The sequence below is a fragment of the Mesoplodon densirostris genome, chromosome 3 (genome assembly GCF_025265405.1).
Source record: "Mesoplodon densirostris isolate mMesDen1 chromosome 3, mMesDen1 primary haplotype, whole genome shotgun sequence".
Lineage (NCBI taxonomy): Eukaryota > Metazoa > Chordata > Mammalia > Artiodactyla > Ziphiidae > Mesoplodon > Mesoplodon densirostris.
In genome coordinates, this window is record NC_082663.1 from 129,203,464 (window position 1) to 129,219,212 (window position 15,749).

Below are 15,749 nucleotides of genomic sequence, written 5' to 3' on the forward strand. Positions count from 1 at the left end.
ATGTACGTGGGCTATGTGCTGGACAAGGAATCCCCCGTGTACCCCGGCCCCGCCAGGCCCGCCAGTCTCGGCCTGGGCCCGCAAGCCTACGGCCCCCCGCCGCCTCCGCAGTACCCCGACTTCACCGGCTACTCTCACGTGGAGCCGGGCCCTGTGCCCCCTGCGGCCTGGAGCACGCCCTTCTCTGCGCCCAAGGACGAATGGGCCGCCGCCTACAGTCCGGGCCCCGCGGCCCCCACCACCAGCCCGGCCCCGCTGGCATTCGGGCCCCCTCCGGACTTTAGCGCGGTGCCCGCGCCCCCGGGGCCTGGGCCGGGTCTCCTGGCGCAGCCCCTCGGCGGCCCAGGCGCACCGTCCTCGCCCGGAGCGCAGAGGCGGACGCCCTACGAGTGGATGCGGCGCAGCGTGGCGGCCGGAGGCGGCGGTGGCAGCGGTAAGCACCCCTCCCTCACCCTGCGCCTCTGGACGGTTCCCCTGGGCGCCGGCAGGTGCTAGAGCGAGGCCCCAGCCGCCCCCTGTCTGACCTCTGCCCCGGCCCTGCTTGGGTTCCAGAGTGTGCCCACCCCCGACTCTGTCCCTGGGGGCTGTTCTCTCAGCTTCCCCCTTCTGAATCCTGGAGCCTCGGGAAGCACAATCTGTCTTTCCCTGTAGACAGGGAGACTGAGACCCCAGCCATGAAGAACGACGCCTTGTGGTTGCGTGGCAAGGCCGGAACTAGACACAGTTCCCCAGACCTTTATCCCAGGGTAAACTTTTAGCAACACTGGCCCTGGTGGTCATCCGTTTCATGCACCCCTATCCCAGCCCCAAAGAGGGGCTGCAAACCCCCAAAGGACATGCACTGATTATGTGAACACCCATAAGTCACTTCCCTTTCCAGGTCTCAGTCCCCCATCCATACAATGAAGAGATTGGTGGGTCATATCATTTGGACTAAAAAAGAGCCCTCTTTGGTTAGATTGGTGGTGGTGAAGGGTCCCTACCTTACCATCCCAGGGCTCGCCCTGAACTCTTGACCCTGGGGGAGGGGAAAGTAGGAGCAGTTGGGAAGGTGGCTACTGTTTGGCTCCTGAGCCTGTGAACCTTCTGCCCCCAGGCAGGCCTCTTGGATCCACCCGCTTCAAAGGCAGGGGAGGGGGCAGGACAAAGGCTCAGCTTTAATGAGGGGCGGCCTGACCTCCTTCCTAGGTCCCCCCTTTGTCATGTAACAGGCTGGGCCTTGGCTCGGTAGTGACTCCTGTCGGCCAGAAAGTGAACATGATACCCATTGTCCGGACTGTGTCCGGCCTGTCCTGACAAAGGCCACCTGGCCTTAGGGGCGGGAAGTTGGCCTGCCCACCCTTTGATGTCCAGCCCCTCCTCCCTTTCCCCCAGCTGGGAGCGAGCCTAGGACATCCCCCACCTCCTCTCTCTCTTCACCTTCATGTCCCCACACACTCCCAGCAGATGCTGGGGAGGGCTGATCTACAAGTTTGGCTGTATTTGTACCACCTCCTTGGGAGTCCCAGGGACACAGAACCTCATGTCTGCCTCCGGAGGCCTCAGAGGACTGGGGTTTCTGTCCCAGCTGTGCCACTTGTCTCTGTGGCCTTGGCTAAATAATAACAGCTAATGTTTATGGAACACTTACTAACGGAGCGGGCACTGACCTAATATCTTTTAATTCTTATAACTTTATCATAGGTGCTATTATCACCCCCGTTTTCAAGATGAAGAAACTATGGCATAGAGAGGTTACAGAGTTGTGCAAGTATAGTTATACCTACATAAGCAGTAAATGGTGGGGCTGGGATTTGACCAAGCCTGTGCTCTAATCTCTGAACAGTGTCTCTTAAATCAGCCATCTTTTCTGGGTCTCAGTTTTACCATCCCATAAGAGGGAAGGGTCTTGTACCTTTGTTTGAGTTACAAAAGGACCCCTTTGTGAAATCTGATGGGAAGTATAAATGTTCTCCCTAGAAAAAAAGTGTTTCCTAATCGGGCAGACAATTTCAGGGGTTCTAAAGGCCCCCAAAAGCTTTATCCATAAACCTCGGTTGAGAATTTTGCATTAGATTATATAAGAGGAAGTGTCTGGGGCCACTGACCCTCAGGGTCCTGCAGTTCTGTGTCTGTTCCCTGAAGAAGGAAGCCCACTTTTCCTGCTCCTTTATTCTGGTTGTTACTTCCTGCTGATCAGGTGACTTTGGAGATGGATGGGGAGGTTCCCCAGGGGCGGGGACTTGGAGAGAGGCCAGCACTGTGTGAGGGGGAGAGAGTGGGTCAGTGGGGGTCAGAGGACTGGCAGGAACCCTGGGGAGCTTCCAGGCTGTGTGATGTCAGGCAAGTCACATCCCTCTGGGCACTGGAGCTGCCGAACTCAGTTCAGCTCTCGTCTCGGAAGTCATTTGGAAACCGTTGTCCCTGGGCACATAGGGGGCCTAGGAGTAACTCTGCCCAAAGGCAAAAGTCCTTTCCACCCTCACTCCCAGAAAGTAAAAGGAAGGGCCGAGGGAGGTTTGGGGGCTCCTGAGGAAAGTGGCCACCCCAGGAGCCAGGTGAGAGCCATTCTGCGTTTTCGAAGGTAGAAGCTGCTGCCTGTCCACTCAGGCAGCATCTGACTCTGACTCTTAAGGTGGGGGCAGAATTGGGGTGGGGTTACAGACCCTCCCTGAAAGAGAGGCCAAGCCCCTCTCCTCTTTGGCCTCAGTTTCTCCTTCTGGGCAGTGAAGATACAGGGTCTCTGGGGGTGTTTCCTGGGTAAGGCTGTTGTCTGGGACAGCAGAGGGAAGGTCAGTGCATGCCATCTCCCCAGATGTTGCTGGTCACCTGTTCTTATTGTACCCTTCTTGCCCCTTCTTCCCCCTTCTGTGCCTCTAGCATTCTAGAATATCTGAACTGGACAGTTAGAGAACAGACACAGAGATGGGAAACTGAAGCCTGGAGATTTTAAGGCATGTTCCAGTTTCACACAAGTGGAGGCTGGGCTGGGATATATGTTGGATGAGTCAGTTTAAAATTTTCCAGTGGCTTCCCTTTATATTTAGGGCAAAATCTACACTCCTTCCTGAGGTCTACAAAGCTGTATGTGCTACTGCAGGCAGGTCTTGTACACATACTGTTCCCTCTCCCTGGAAAACTCTTTCCCCAGACTCTTTGCAGGCTCTTTCTCACCATTCAGGTCTTAGCTTAATGGCCACCTCCTCAGAGAGGTCCTCCATGATGTTCCAAAGTAGGCACCCCCCACCCCCAATACCCATTGATCATCTTTGCCATGTTTCCTTCAGAGCACTAACTTACTTATTTGTATGTTTGTGTGTTGTCTATTCCCACACCCACTGACCAAGGTAAACTCCTATGAAGTCCAGAACCATGTCTATTTGACCCGTGACTACATTCCAGGCACCCAACTCAGTGTGTGGCATTTAGTAGGTGCTCAATACATTTTGTTGAATGAATGAACAGGGCAAGTGTGAGGGACAGTAAGACAGCTCTGGGAGAAGAGGGGAGAGATGAGATCTCAACCTAGAGATGGGACCCATGACTGTCCAGCTGAGCAGCTCATGCCAGTGGTAGAAGCCTGGTTGCCCCCTTCTCCCTACTCCATGGATGGGACAGTACTCCATCCTCACCTGGGGAATAGGCGTGGCTGAGGCTGGGACTAAGATGCCAGCTTTCCCTAAGGAGGGGGCAGGGAAGATGGGGAAGATGTGGGAGAGGCTGTTATGTTACCCATTAACCAGTTCTGAGTGATGACTTTCACTTGACTGAGGCCAGGATAGGAAATGACTACAAGGGGCTCTATTTTTTTTTCCTGTCTTCCCCGTTTGCATCTGTAAATATCAGCATTTTCCTTAGGAAGTTTCTAAATTATCCTTCTGCTGAAGGCTTAGCCTCCAATTCCTTGTGAATAGTTTTTCACAGGTTAATGGCCCATTGGGGTGGCTGAGGTCCCATACAAGTCGGGAGATGTCCGCTCAGATGATGAAACTCTTGCAGCAGGGTTTAGATCTTGGTCCATCCCCGTCAGGTTTCAGATAGAGAAACTGAGGCCCGTGGAGGGGATGAACCTTCCTCTCCCCACCACATCCTAGACCCTCTCCCTTGGCCCATTGCCACAGTCACCAACCTGGCCTCTCACCTTCAGCCTCTCTCTGATGCCCTAGCTGCCCTCTAAACCATGGCTCCCCACTGCCATGGAATTGCCATTTCATTTTATGCCATTTCATTGCTGTAAAATCCAGCTCCATTTCAGAGCCCTCTTGAGAACTGGCCCCAACCCACTCTTGAAGCCACTCTCCTGTTACTTTGCCGAGATACAGAAATGCTTACCTGGGACAGTTAAGCGTCGGGCGTGGGAGCCTCAGGCCTGGGATTGCATTTCTGTCAGAAGCTGCATTAGCCTCAGGCAAGTTAATTTGGATCATTTCTCTGAGCCTCAGCTTCTTCCACTGTAACATTAAGATAATAAGATTACACCTTGAAGCAATGGTGCCAGTAGAGCATAGCCCTGACCCTGGCATAAAGTAGGCACTCAGTGCACTGGTGCCTGTGACCATCTCTACTAGTCCTTAGCAGGTGCACGCGAGTACACACCTCACACTCCCTGCCTCTCTATTATGGGTCCCTTGATCTGAACTGCCCTCCCTTCCCTCTCCTACATGTTTACCAGGTCAAATCCTGCTTCTTCTCCAAGGCCACCTCCTCTAGGAAGCCCTCCTTGGTTCCCTCCCCTACAAACACTGTACCAGGCCCTTGTTTTGAACAACATTTATCACTGACTGTCTTGTTGATCCCTGCCATCTACCATCTGTTATCCCCTCAAGGAGCAGTGCTAATCAGTCCTGTCCTTCTCACCATACCTTGCACATTGTAGGAGCTCACGATAAAGCTAATAACTGTGGCATCAGCTGAGTTTTTAACATGTGCCAGGCACTGTGCCAAGAACTTTGCATGGATGATCTCACTTAAGTCTCATAACAACTCTAAGAGGTGTGAGGATCTATTATTAGCTTCATTTTACAGATAAAGTTAATGAGGCTCAGAGAGGGTAAGGTGGCTTGCCCAAGCTCACACAGCTGGGATGCTGCTGCACAGTGTTCAAACCTAGACTCTACAGCCTAATGAGCATCTATCAAATAAAGCAACAGGGCTTCCCCGTTGCGCAGTGGTTGAGAATCTGCCTGCTAATGCAGGGGACATGGGTTCGAGCCCTGGTCTGGGAGGATCCCACATGCCGCAGAGCAACTAGGCCTGTAATCCACAGCTACGGAGCCTGCGCGTCTGGAGCCTGTGCTCCGCAACAACAGAGGCCGCGATAGTGAGAGGCCCGCGCACCACAGTGAAGAGTGGCCCCCACTTGCCACAACTAGAGAAAGCCCTTGCACAGAAACGAAGACCCAACACAGCCATAAATAAATAAATAAAATAAAATAAAATAAAAATAAAGCAACACACTCAGAATGGGAGCCCAAGACCCCTCCCCATGTGCATTCCAGTCCAGGTGGGGAAAAGGAGGCCAGTGAGAGATGAGCTATAAAAAGCTGGAGGGGGAGGATGGGCACAGCAGGTGCTGGGCTGTTTAAAACTGGTTCTCAAGGCAGAAACTCCATTTGCCACCTCATCTCTCAGATGTACCTGGGAAGGGGGGAGTGACCCAGTTAGAAGGTGGCAGAAGGCTTTTTTCAGTTGGGTGTTCCCCCCACATGCACACTTTGGCAGATATTGCTGCTGAGAGCTTGGGGAGCTGTTCTGAAGGTCCAAAACCGCTTTGTTAGCAGCAAGCCTGGCTTGTCGATGAGGAATTATCTTAATGAGATGACCCCTCAAGTTTCTGTCCTGGAGCTCTTGGGATTTGGAGACATTTACATCTGGAGTCAGGTCCATCACCGTGTTAACATGCTAAGCCCTCCCCCTGCCATACTTGCCCATCAACCTTATAGGGATGCCACACATAGATCCCTCAGCATCACCAGAGAGAGGGAGCAGATGTTAGTGAAAGCCGAGACTGACACTCCAGGCTCAACCCCCTCTGATGTCTTCCCATTTCTCTTGAAGTCAAATCCAAACGCCTCACCCCAGGGCTCAAAGCCCTGCTAACCTCTCCAGGCTCATCACACGCCTCTTTCATTCAGTCATGTAGGCAGGCAGGCAGTAATAGTCTCTGAGTCTCTCTTCTGTGCCAAACATTCTGCTAGGTGCTAGAGATTCCTGCCAGAAGAAGCAGACAGGGTCCCTCACAGAGCTGGTCCTCTGTTGCTGCTCTCTGCCTTAGGGCATTTGCACATGCTGTTCTGTCTTCCTGGGATATTCTTCCCCATTGGTGACATGGAAACCTCCTTCTCAACCATCATATCTTGGCTTAAATGTCACCTCCTCCAGGAGGTGACATTTAGCTGCCCCAAGCTAAATAAAGTAGGTTCCCTCCCCCACCGCCTCCCGCCACTTAATCTAGCTCTCAGCTCCATTGCTTTCCTTCACACTCATCACAGTTCGTAATTATTTCGTTTGTTTTTAATCTACCCCCCACCCATGAAAAACAGGAATGAACTGTTTAACAAATAAGTACCAAGCACCTCCCATAGTAATAATAAAATGAACTAGCATCTATTGAGTACTCGCTGTTTTTTCAAATGCAGGTATTTTCGACCCCAGAACAGCACATTTCTGCATTAGATTCGTGAATTTGACTAAGGCTGTGGGAGCAGTGGAGCTGGACAGAAGGATGTCCTTTAAAGGCTGAGCCACCAGCTGATGGATTGGATGTGGGAAGCAGGGGATGTGCCACCTAGGCTTTTGGCCTGAGTGGCTGAGGATAGGGGCCATTTACTGTGAGGGGAAGACCAGGAAGCAGTAGGTCTGTGTTAAGTTTAACAAGGATTCATCAAGTATTCGCTGTGTGTGTCTGGCACTGTTGTGGAACCAAATGAGCAAGGTGGCATGGTCTCTGCCCTCACAGAGCATTCAGGGAGCCAGGAACCAAGGGGAAGGGATTTGCCAAGGTTCCTCAATGAGCTAGAAAAGGGCTGGAGTCCAGAGCCCCATCCTGCCCCTCTGCCCCAAATGTGACTCTTCAGGACCCACGCCTGTGGATGATTAGGCAGGGACTTCACCTCCAGACCAGAGGAGGATGGCCAGGGTAGGACAGAGGCCTGGACACTCCACCAGGAAACAGCTGGTGGCCTCAAGTTGTTCAGCCCAGAAGAAGACGTGAAGGGATGCAGTTGCTGCTTGCAACTCTTAGAAGGGCTGTTCTAGGCCAAGGGTGCCCCTTATTTCTGGTGCCCCTTGTGGAAAATCCTGGGAAGAATATAAATGGGTGATGGATGCAAGAACAGGCTGCTTTGTAGATAGTCCAAGCAGTCTGGTTAGGTATGCTATGAGGGTGTGAGCATCTAGCCCTGGCTGGGAGTTTGATCTAGCCGTGTTGTCCAATAGAACTTTCTATAGTTCTCTATCTATGCTGTTCAGTGTGCTAGCCACTAGCTACACGTGTCTATTGAGCACTTGCTATATGGTTAGTGTGACTAAAGAGCTGAATTTTTAATTCCATTTAATTAATTTTAATTTAAATAGCCACATGTGGCTAGTAGCTGTCATATAGGACAGTGCAGGAAAATCCTGCTCAAGAGTTTCTAGAATGTAATCCATTCCAGATGGGCTCCTTATTCTCCACTGAGGAATCCCTCTTGCCTCTATTGTCTCTGCAGTCATCATCTTCTCCCTCTTCTTCCTCCTCCTCTTCCTTCTTCTTCATCATTGTCACAGATAGCTCTTATTACTAACTACCTTGTTAAAGAAATGATCACATCTAATCTCCACAGCTACCATGTCTAAAGGAGGCATTCATGTCCTCATTTGACCCATGAGTAAACTGGGATTCAGAGAGGTTCAGTGACTTGCCTGGGTTCCCACTGCTGGCACCTGGCCTGGCTGGGTTAGAACCACTGCGTCTATCTGACTCTGAAGTTTCTGTCCTCTTCACTGCTTCTCGTAGCCAAGTCAGACTGTGGACCCCCTTGAGAAGACAGGAGAGGGGAAGAGGCCTGGGAGGAGGAGGGGGCGGTGCTGAGTGCTGTGACTAGGAAGGAGGGTGACAGTGGGGTGGAGAAGCTTGCCTAAGGCTACAGGGCCCCTGAGCGTGGCTGGCCTGCCTATCCTCCTCTCATCTCACCCCCGCCCCCATGCCAGCCTCGCCCCTGCTCCAGGAATGAGCAGGGGTGAATGAGGAACTGTGCTAGAGCAGCCTGGGACCGGCAAACCAGCCGGAACAAGGACCAGTCATGGGCCCAGCAGAGAGCCTCATTGCCCAGGGAGGATATCCGTCCACCATTGAACTGGGTGGGTCAGGGCTGCTGCAGCGGAAGTCCCACCCACTGGTGGTACAGATGAGGACATGGGTCCAAGCTGAACATCACATGTCTGGCTGGTGGCCTGCCCAGACCTCCCCACCCCTAGGCCAATGTTCTTTGCCCTGCGGCTCCCCATCAGGCAGCATGTCCCCCTCTCCCGAGGGATTCCTCCAACATCCACTTCTGCAAACAGCTCAGTTTTCCTTGTGTCCATAGCTCCTTGCCCTTTGCAAACTGCTTTCACACCCATTCTGTTCCCCGGGGGAAGGAAAGCCCAGAGAAATTCAATCACTTGTCAAGTCCTTTAGCTAAGGATGCAGACCTGGGCCCAGGTCCTTAAGGGAGGACTCAGAGCTACACAGAAGTTCAGAATCTACAGGGCCCTTGGGGCTGACACCAAACCTTCTTCTGATGCACAGGAGAAACTGAGGCCCAGAGAGGAGAAGGGACTTATTTAAGGCCACACAGATGGCACAGAACTGGGACCAGGACCTACTGACTCCAGCTGGTGGTTCAGAATTCCCTCTGGTAGGCTTGTTAAAGATGGCAGGGAGACCAGGATGCAATAGATCTGAGAGCTTGGGAATATGTATTTTTAACAAGCATCCATGCATGCATATGTGCATTCGTGTGTGTGTGTGTGTGTGTGCATTCGTGTGTGTGTGTGTGTCGGTCGGGGTTGTGGGGATTTTGATATACAGCCAGTGGGGCTGGACCACACAGAGAGGGGTCATGGATTTGTGTTCCAAGCCCTAGGGCCAGAGCTGGCAGTGTCATCCCTCAGGGCCACAAACCCAGCAGGAAGAGGTCAAAGGACGTGCTGACCCAGAGGCCACTCAATTTTCCTGGAGGCACCTACCCCACCCTGGGGGCAGAGGCTGAACTCTGGCCCAGGCTAGATGGGGAGGCCCCACTGCAGACGGCCAGGCTCCTGCCCTCTATCCTCCAGCTGGGCAGGCCCAGTTTCTAGACTCTCAGACAGGGAAATCAGTCTTAGAATTCTTTCAGCAAAAATAACAAATATAATCAGAGCATCAACAAACATTGGAAGCTTCATGTTTCCAAGTTGGAAGGGACCTTGTAAATAAACAGTCTCATCCAACACACAGCCCATCGCTCAGATCCATTTCCCAGTATCCCTGCCATGTGGTTATGCCACCATGGAAATGAATAAGATCTACCTTTCCCTGTGTACCTACTGTGTGCCAGGTACTGTGCTAGGCATCATTCATCCATCCATCTCAAGTGATCCCCTGTACACCCGAGAGTTGGAGATCATTATGGGAGACCTTACACTGGGCCATAGATTCTAATGCTGTTTCTGAGGCTAGACAGACCTGGGCTAAATCTCACCTTCCAGATGTGCAGACCTTGCTGAAACTCAGTTTTCTCATCTGTAAACTAGGGATAACAGTTGCACAGCTTCATAGGTTGTTGAGAGATGTATGCAAAGTGCCTGACACATGGACACATTGGCCATTACTACAATAATAATTATCCCCATTTTATAGATACAGAATTTGAGGCTCAGAGAGGTGTGAGGTGTCCTAGATCACCCAGCCATTGAGAAGCTTCATGGCACAGCCCCGGAGGTCTACTTGCCCAAACAACCACATGTCAGGGTCACCTGGAGAGCTATTCAAGTTTCAGATCCCAGAGGCCCACTTCAGTCCTATTGAGTCTGAACTTCTGGGCCAGAATCTGTGCTTTTAAAAAGCTCCCCAAGCAATTCTGAGGCTGCTGGTCAGGTATTTAGAACCATTAGCCTGGAGCTTCCCAGGACCTCTACTGTGCATGCTTTAGGGATGGGAAGTTTGCTACCTCCACGGCAGCCTGATGCGTATGGATGGGCCATTCCTCACATCCCACAGCCAGAGCAGAGAGAAAGCCTCTCATTTGCAGAGTTATCCAAGGCTCTCCTCTCCCCATGCTTCACCCCTAAGAGCTGGTAGGGGGGCTCCCACCCTCCCTCCCACCTACTTGCACTGGCATCTGGCCCAGAGGGTTATTCGTTAGGTGGCTGGGAGTGGCCTGGCCCCCATCAGACACCTGTTACAGGAGCCCGGACTTCCCTCTTAGGCCCAGTGTCCCAAGGGCCTGTAAATCATTCATCCTGGGCCCTCTCCCTGCCCCACCACTGTCACGCACCTCCCTGCCCCCTCTCTCCTGGGCCCCCAGGGTGGCACAGGTGTTCACAGGAGGGGAAAGGAGGTTTGCTCACGGCAGTGGGGAGTTCTGGCCCAGAGCTGGGACTGGAGCCCAGGGCTCCTGATTGTCATTAAAAATACAAATTCACATCTGCACATGGTAAAAATTTAAACATCCCAAAGACTCCCTCCTACCTATGGCTCCCCAGCCTCTAGTCCCCTCCCCAAGGCATGCCAACCCCCATTACTGGTTTCTTGTGTATTCTTTCAGAAAGAACTCGGTGCACAAACATGTTTGAGTGTGTGTGTGTGTGTGTATTCCATTTTTATACAAAAATAGCAACATACTATCTACAACATTTTGCCTTTTTTTAAACTTAACAATATATTTTTAGAAATTGCTCCACATTGGCACCTACGGAGCTTTGTAATTTCTTTTTAGTGACTGTGTAGTGCTCCTCTCCATGGATGTACCATCGCTTATCTTATTAGCCAGTCCTGACTCATAGACATGTACATTGTCCTTAGTTCTGTGCTATTTGAAACAGCTACCTCTTTGGGCATTTTTCTGTGGGATTGATCCCTAGAAGTGGGATTAATGAGTCAAAGGGCATGTGCATGTTAAATGAGGCTGAGATCACCAAGTTGGGCCCCAAGGAGGATGTTCCCATTATCACCTTCTGGACAGCAGGTGGGACTCCCTGGTTCCTGGACCACACAGTGCAATATCAAACATTTTGTTTTCTGGCAGAGCCATTTTCTTAGCAATAAAATTGTGTGCTTTGAGCAACTCCACCAGATAGAAGTGGCCAATGTGTTCCTGAGCCCACCAGCCCTTCTCTTGGGTCCAGGGAGGGGGTGACAGGGCCTGTAGGCTGGGTCTTCACTGCCAGCCTTGCTAGAGTCTGTAACTATGCAGAGAGGAGTAACTATGCAGCTAGAGTCCCATCTCTCATCTAATTTCGTCCGTCCCCTGACCCAAAAAAGCCTGGCTGGAGGTCAGGAAACCTGAGCCCAGGTTTATACCATTACCAGAAAGGATGGGCCTCAGCAAGTGAACTTTTCTGAGCCTCAATTTCTCCCAACTATGAAATGGGTGCAGTGGATCCCCACTTGCTCATCAGGAAGGATGGGACCGAGGGTTGGGTGCCTGAGGGAAGGGGGGGTGTCTTTTATAATCTCTCAGGCTGAGGTTTGGGTGGGCAGGGAGCCTCCTCCCCCTACCTCAGGCTGTGAATCTTCTAGGCATTTTCAACCTGTGGGCCACCCAGCCTCAGCCCAGCGCTTTCAGGGATCTGCCCTCACCATGGTCTGGACCCTCTCTTCCCAGAAATACAAGTAGATGGGTGGTCTGTTGTTTGAGCTTCTGCTGCCAATGCTTAGAGGGCCCTATAGCAGTCTCTGTGGACCCTAAATCTGATGGGGTGAGGAGTTGTGCACTAGAGCAGGAGCGAGACCTGCAGGCCTGGTGAAATGGCCTTGGGCAAGTCCATGGCACCCTGGGGCTTCAATGACCCTGACTGTACAGGGAGGTTGGACTAGAAGGACTCACAAGGCCTCTCTTATTTGGACCTCTGGACGCTGTATAACCATCCTGAACGTCAGTCTCTTCATCTATAAAGTGGGAGGAGACTAAACTCCCATGACCCCTTCTGGCTTTAGCCCAGTGAACCCAGTGGGGCTGTGGGTTCAGAGCTCTGCTGGGTTTCAGTGGTGGTGCATTAGGCAGAACAGTTTTTGAGCCAGCATTGAATTTTCTAGGTCAAGGAGGGGCCCCATCTGGAGCCAAGGCCTCGGCAGCCACTCCCTTGTCCCTTTCCTGGGCTAGGCCTGGCCAAGGGCCGAGGCTGTCCCGTGCTGTGTTGGGCAGTGGGCTGAGGTCAGTGGTTGTGGAAGAGTCCAGTGTGGTTCTGCTACTCTGGCAGGAAGCCCAAGGAAAAGAGCCGAGGAACATGTGTTGTCTCCTGTTCTCCACAAACCCTTTGGCTCTGAGGAGCCCAGCGCTGTCCTGCCAAGCTGTGTGGGCTGGAATGGCGCTGGTGGGAGGGTGGTTAGCGCAGGGGTGCCAAGGAGCGGGCAGGCCCAGAGCTGGGGCCAGGGAGGTGAAGGCCAGGTTACTGCGGGGGCCCTTGGCTGAAGTGGGATGGGTTCGATGGTTATGCAGACCCGCCATGCCCTGGTGGGACACATGGGTGGGTCTAAAAAGTGCTTGCGCTCAGCTTCTTACAAGGAAACTGGTGTTGAGTCTGGCCCCGACAGCAGCCCAGGCCAAGCATGACTCTTAATATTCTCTCCAGACGGACCTCTGATCCCAGCCCGAAAGAGATCCCTGACATTAACCCAGTCGGTCCTCAAATCCACTTCCTCAAATCCACGAGGCTGAGCCTCGTGTGGAAGTCAAGCCAACCCTGCCTGGGTTATGGCAGGTCTCCCCACACTTCCCCCTTCTCACCAATCTGTTCTCCATGCAGCAGCCAGAGTAATCTTAAATCCTACATCAGACCTCTTGTCTCCTCTGCTCAGAACCCTGCAATGGCTCCTGTCCCAGACGGAGTAAAACCCAGAGTCCCTTCCGGGGCTCACAGGCCCGGCTCGACCTGTCCGCTCCCTTGGCTCACGGCACCCTAGGTGCACCAGCCTCCTCACCGGTCCTTAATCTTCAGGCGGCAGGCATGACCCCATCAGGGCCTTTGCACCTACTGTTCCCTCCGCCTGGGAACCTCTTCCCCAGACAGCTGCATTGCTCCTTCCCTCACCTCCTTTAGATCTTTGCTTAAGTTCCCCTTCAAGGTAAGGCCTTCATGGACCACTCTATTTAAAATCACAGCCTCACTCCTCCTTAAATTCCCAGTCCTTCTTTTTCTCTGAAATACTTATCATCAATCAACATATCAAATAATTTCCATATTTATTTTATTTTTGCCCATCTCCCTCCACTAGAACCTAAGCTTCATGAGGGCAGGGACTTTTTGTTTTGCTCACTGCTGTACCCAGCACTTGGCCACAGCAGGAACTCAGTAAATATTTGTGGGCTGATCTGAGTACTCCTGCTCTGTGCCTGGGCACAGGCTGGAGTGTAGATGGCTCCGGGCAGAGTAGTCCCCAGCTCAGGGCTTGGCGCCTAGAACCAGGGCCTTCTGAGGAGCCTGACAGGTCCTGGGGAGCCACCGGCAGCCCCAGTCCTTTCTGTTTGATTGTGCGGCCACCAGCCACCAGGCGTTTGACAGGAATTGAGGAGCATATACCCCAGGGCAGTTCCTGCAAGCTTCCTGCTTCGGCCTCCGGCTGTGGCGGCCCTTCCTGCTCTCCTTGCGCACAGGAGAGAGGAGCAGCTGACGTCTCGTTATCTCAAGCTACCCTTGCTGCCAGGTGTTCCTTCCTCCAAGTCTCTAGTGCTCAGACCTGCGGTCTGAGGATCCCCAAATTGGAACCACCTGGGAGCTTGTGAAAAATGGAGATTCCATGCCACGGCTTTCTATTTCACGTTCTCAGTGATGCGCTGGAAGCTGTGTTTTTCACAAGCTCCCCGCATGTCTGTTGTGCAGCCACACCTGGGAACTGTTGCACGAAATCGGGTGGGCCTGGCAATCAGAGTAGGGCTCTCAGTCAGGAGACTTGGCCTGAAACCCCCAACTCCACCCGCAGCTTGCTGGGTAACCCTGGGCAAGTTGCTTCCCCTCTCTGAGCCTTAGGGCCCCCCCAGATGGGCATGAGAACAGTGCTTGCCTCCCAGGTTGAGAGTCTCGAAGCCTGAGCCTGGGATAATGACTGTTACTCCCTCAAGGTCCTTCTTCAGGGGCCCTGGATTGCTCTTCCTCCCGGGAGCCCTGCCTTGGCCTTTTGCAAGCTCCCCTCCCCACTCACCTCTCCTCCTGGCACCTCTGCTTCTTAGGTAAGACCCGGACCAAGGACAAATACCGCGTGGTCTACACCGACCACCAGCGCCTGGAGCTGGAGAAGGAATTCCACTACAGCCGTTACATCACCATACGGCGGAAGTCAGAGCTGGCCGCCAACCTGGGACTCACCGAACGTCAGGTGTGTGGGGCTCCCACCTCAGCCACGGGAGCAGTACAGGGAGTCTGGCCTCCAGGCTGCCAGGCAGATTATGGAGCTCAGTCGAGGGAGGAGAACAGAGAGGTTGTCTCCCAGCCATGGTCATACAACACAATAGAAACTGAGCTGCTGCCAATCCCCCGGCCAATTAAACCCAATATCCCTGACCACCAGAAGGGGGATGGGGGCCTGATTAGTTATAGGCTACAGCGGGCTTTAATCAGTGCTGTTTAAATCCAGAGGAGGGAGCAGTCACAGGGAGAACAGGGAAGGCTTCCTGGAGGAGGGGTGTTAGAGCATGGCTTTGGAAGATGGAGAGGAAGAGGGTTACGAGGAAGTTGTCTTAAGAGTAGGGGAGCAAGTTCCAGAGGGGGAGAACGTGTTCAGGGTCCACGAACAGTTGGGGTAGCCGGAGCAAGAGGGAAGCCCCAAGCGCCACATCGAAAAACAAGAGCTCCACTGCCTTTCCTCTTTTCCTCTTGTTCTGTCATTCGGTCTCCCCACCGCCTACCCCATCTCTCTTCTCTGACCCCACAGGTAAAGATCTGGTTCCAAAACCGGCGGGCAAAGGAGCGCAAAGTGAACAAGAAGAAGCAACAGCAGCAGCAGCAGCAGCCTTCACAGCCACCCCCTCCCGCCCACGATGTCACCGCCACTCCAGCTGGGCCACCCCTGGGGGGCCTGTGCCCCAGCTCTGCCAGCCTCCTGGGCACCTCCTCCCCAGTGCCTGTCAAGGAGGAGTACCTACCGTAGCCCCCCGACCAGCCTTGTGGGCTGGGGGCCTTGAGGACTCAGGGGCTAGAAATGTGGCTCCTGTGGGGGCCCAGGAGGCCTAGTCTGAGTCCCAAACCCTGCCACTGACCAGCTGAGTAACCTTGGACCAACCACCCACGCAGCCCCTGCATCCCCTGGGCCCATCTGTGCAGCGAGCCTGCTGGATAAGGACCTTTTCCAGCTCTGGTGATCTAGGCCTCAGGCGGACAAGGGAGCCTGGGGTGGGAGGTCTTAATCCCCAGGGGGCTAGGTGAGGGGGCCACCCAGCTCCTCCTCCAGAGGCTCAAAGGTAGGAGGCTGCTGTAGGGACTAGACTCCTGGAGAAAGGAGATGGAACCGAGAGAAGATGGAAGGCTTGCAGACCGTGACCTGAGGGGGGGAGGGGGGAGGGGGGAGGGTGTCAGCTCACACCTGCCTTTTCCTGCAGCCTCACCTCTACCTG

General features: G+C 53.3%; 1 protein-coding gene across 1 annotated transcript; it reads left to right on the forward strand.

Annotated features, from left to right (window-relative positions):
- CDX1 (caudal type homeobox 1) lies at positions 1-15,286 on the forward strand. The gene is made up of 3 exons (XM_060092054.1): positions 1-433; positions 14,370-14,515; positions 15,071-15,286. Exons 1-3 carry the CDS (start codon positions 1-3, stop codon positions 15,284-15,286), a joined length of 795 nt encoding a protein of 264 aa, XP_059948037.1.
- Positions 15,287-15,749: the final 463 nt, after the last annotated feature.

Bases quoted from the DNA above. Each gene is read 5' to 3' on its own strand.
- CDX1 (XM_060092054.1), top strand. From the start codon at position 1: ATGTACGTGGGCTATGTGCTGGACAAGGAATCCCCCGTGTACCCCGGC. The intron at 434-14,369 runs GTAAGCACCCCT...TCTGCTTCTTAG, and splicing joins CGGAGGCGGCGGTGGCAGCG to GTAAGACCCGGACCAAGGAC. The intron at 14,516-15,070 runs GTGTGTGGGGCT...CTGACCCCACAG, and splicing joins TGGGACTCACCGAACGTCAG to GTAAAGATCTGGTTCCAAAA.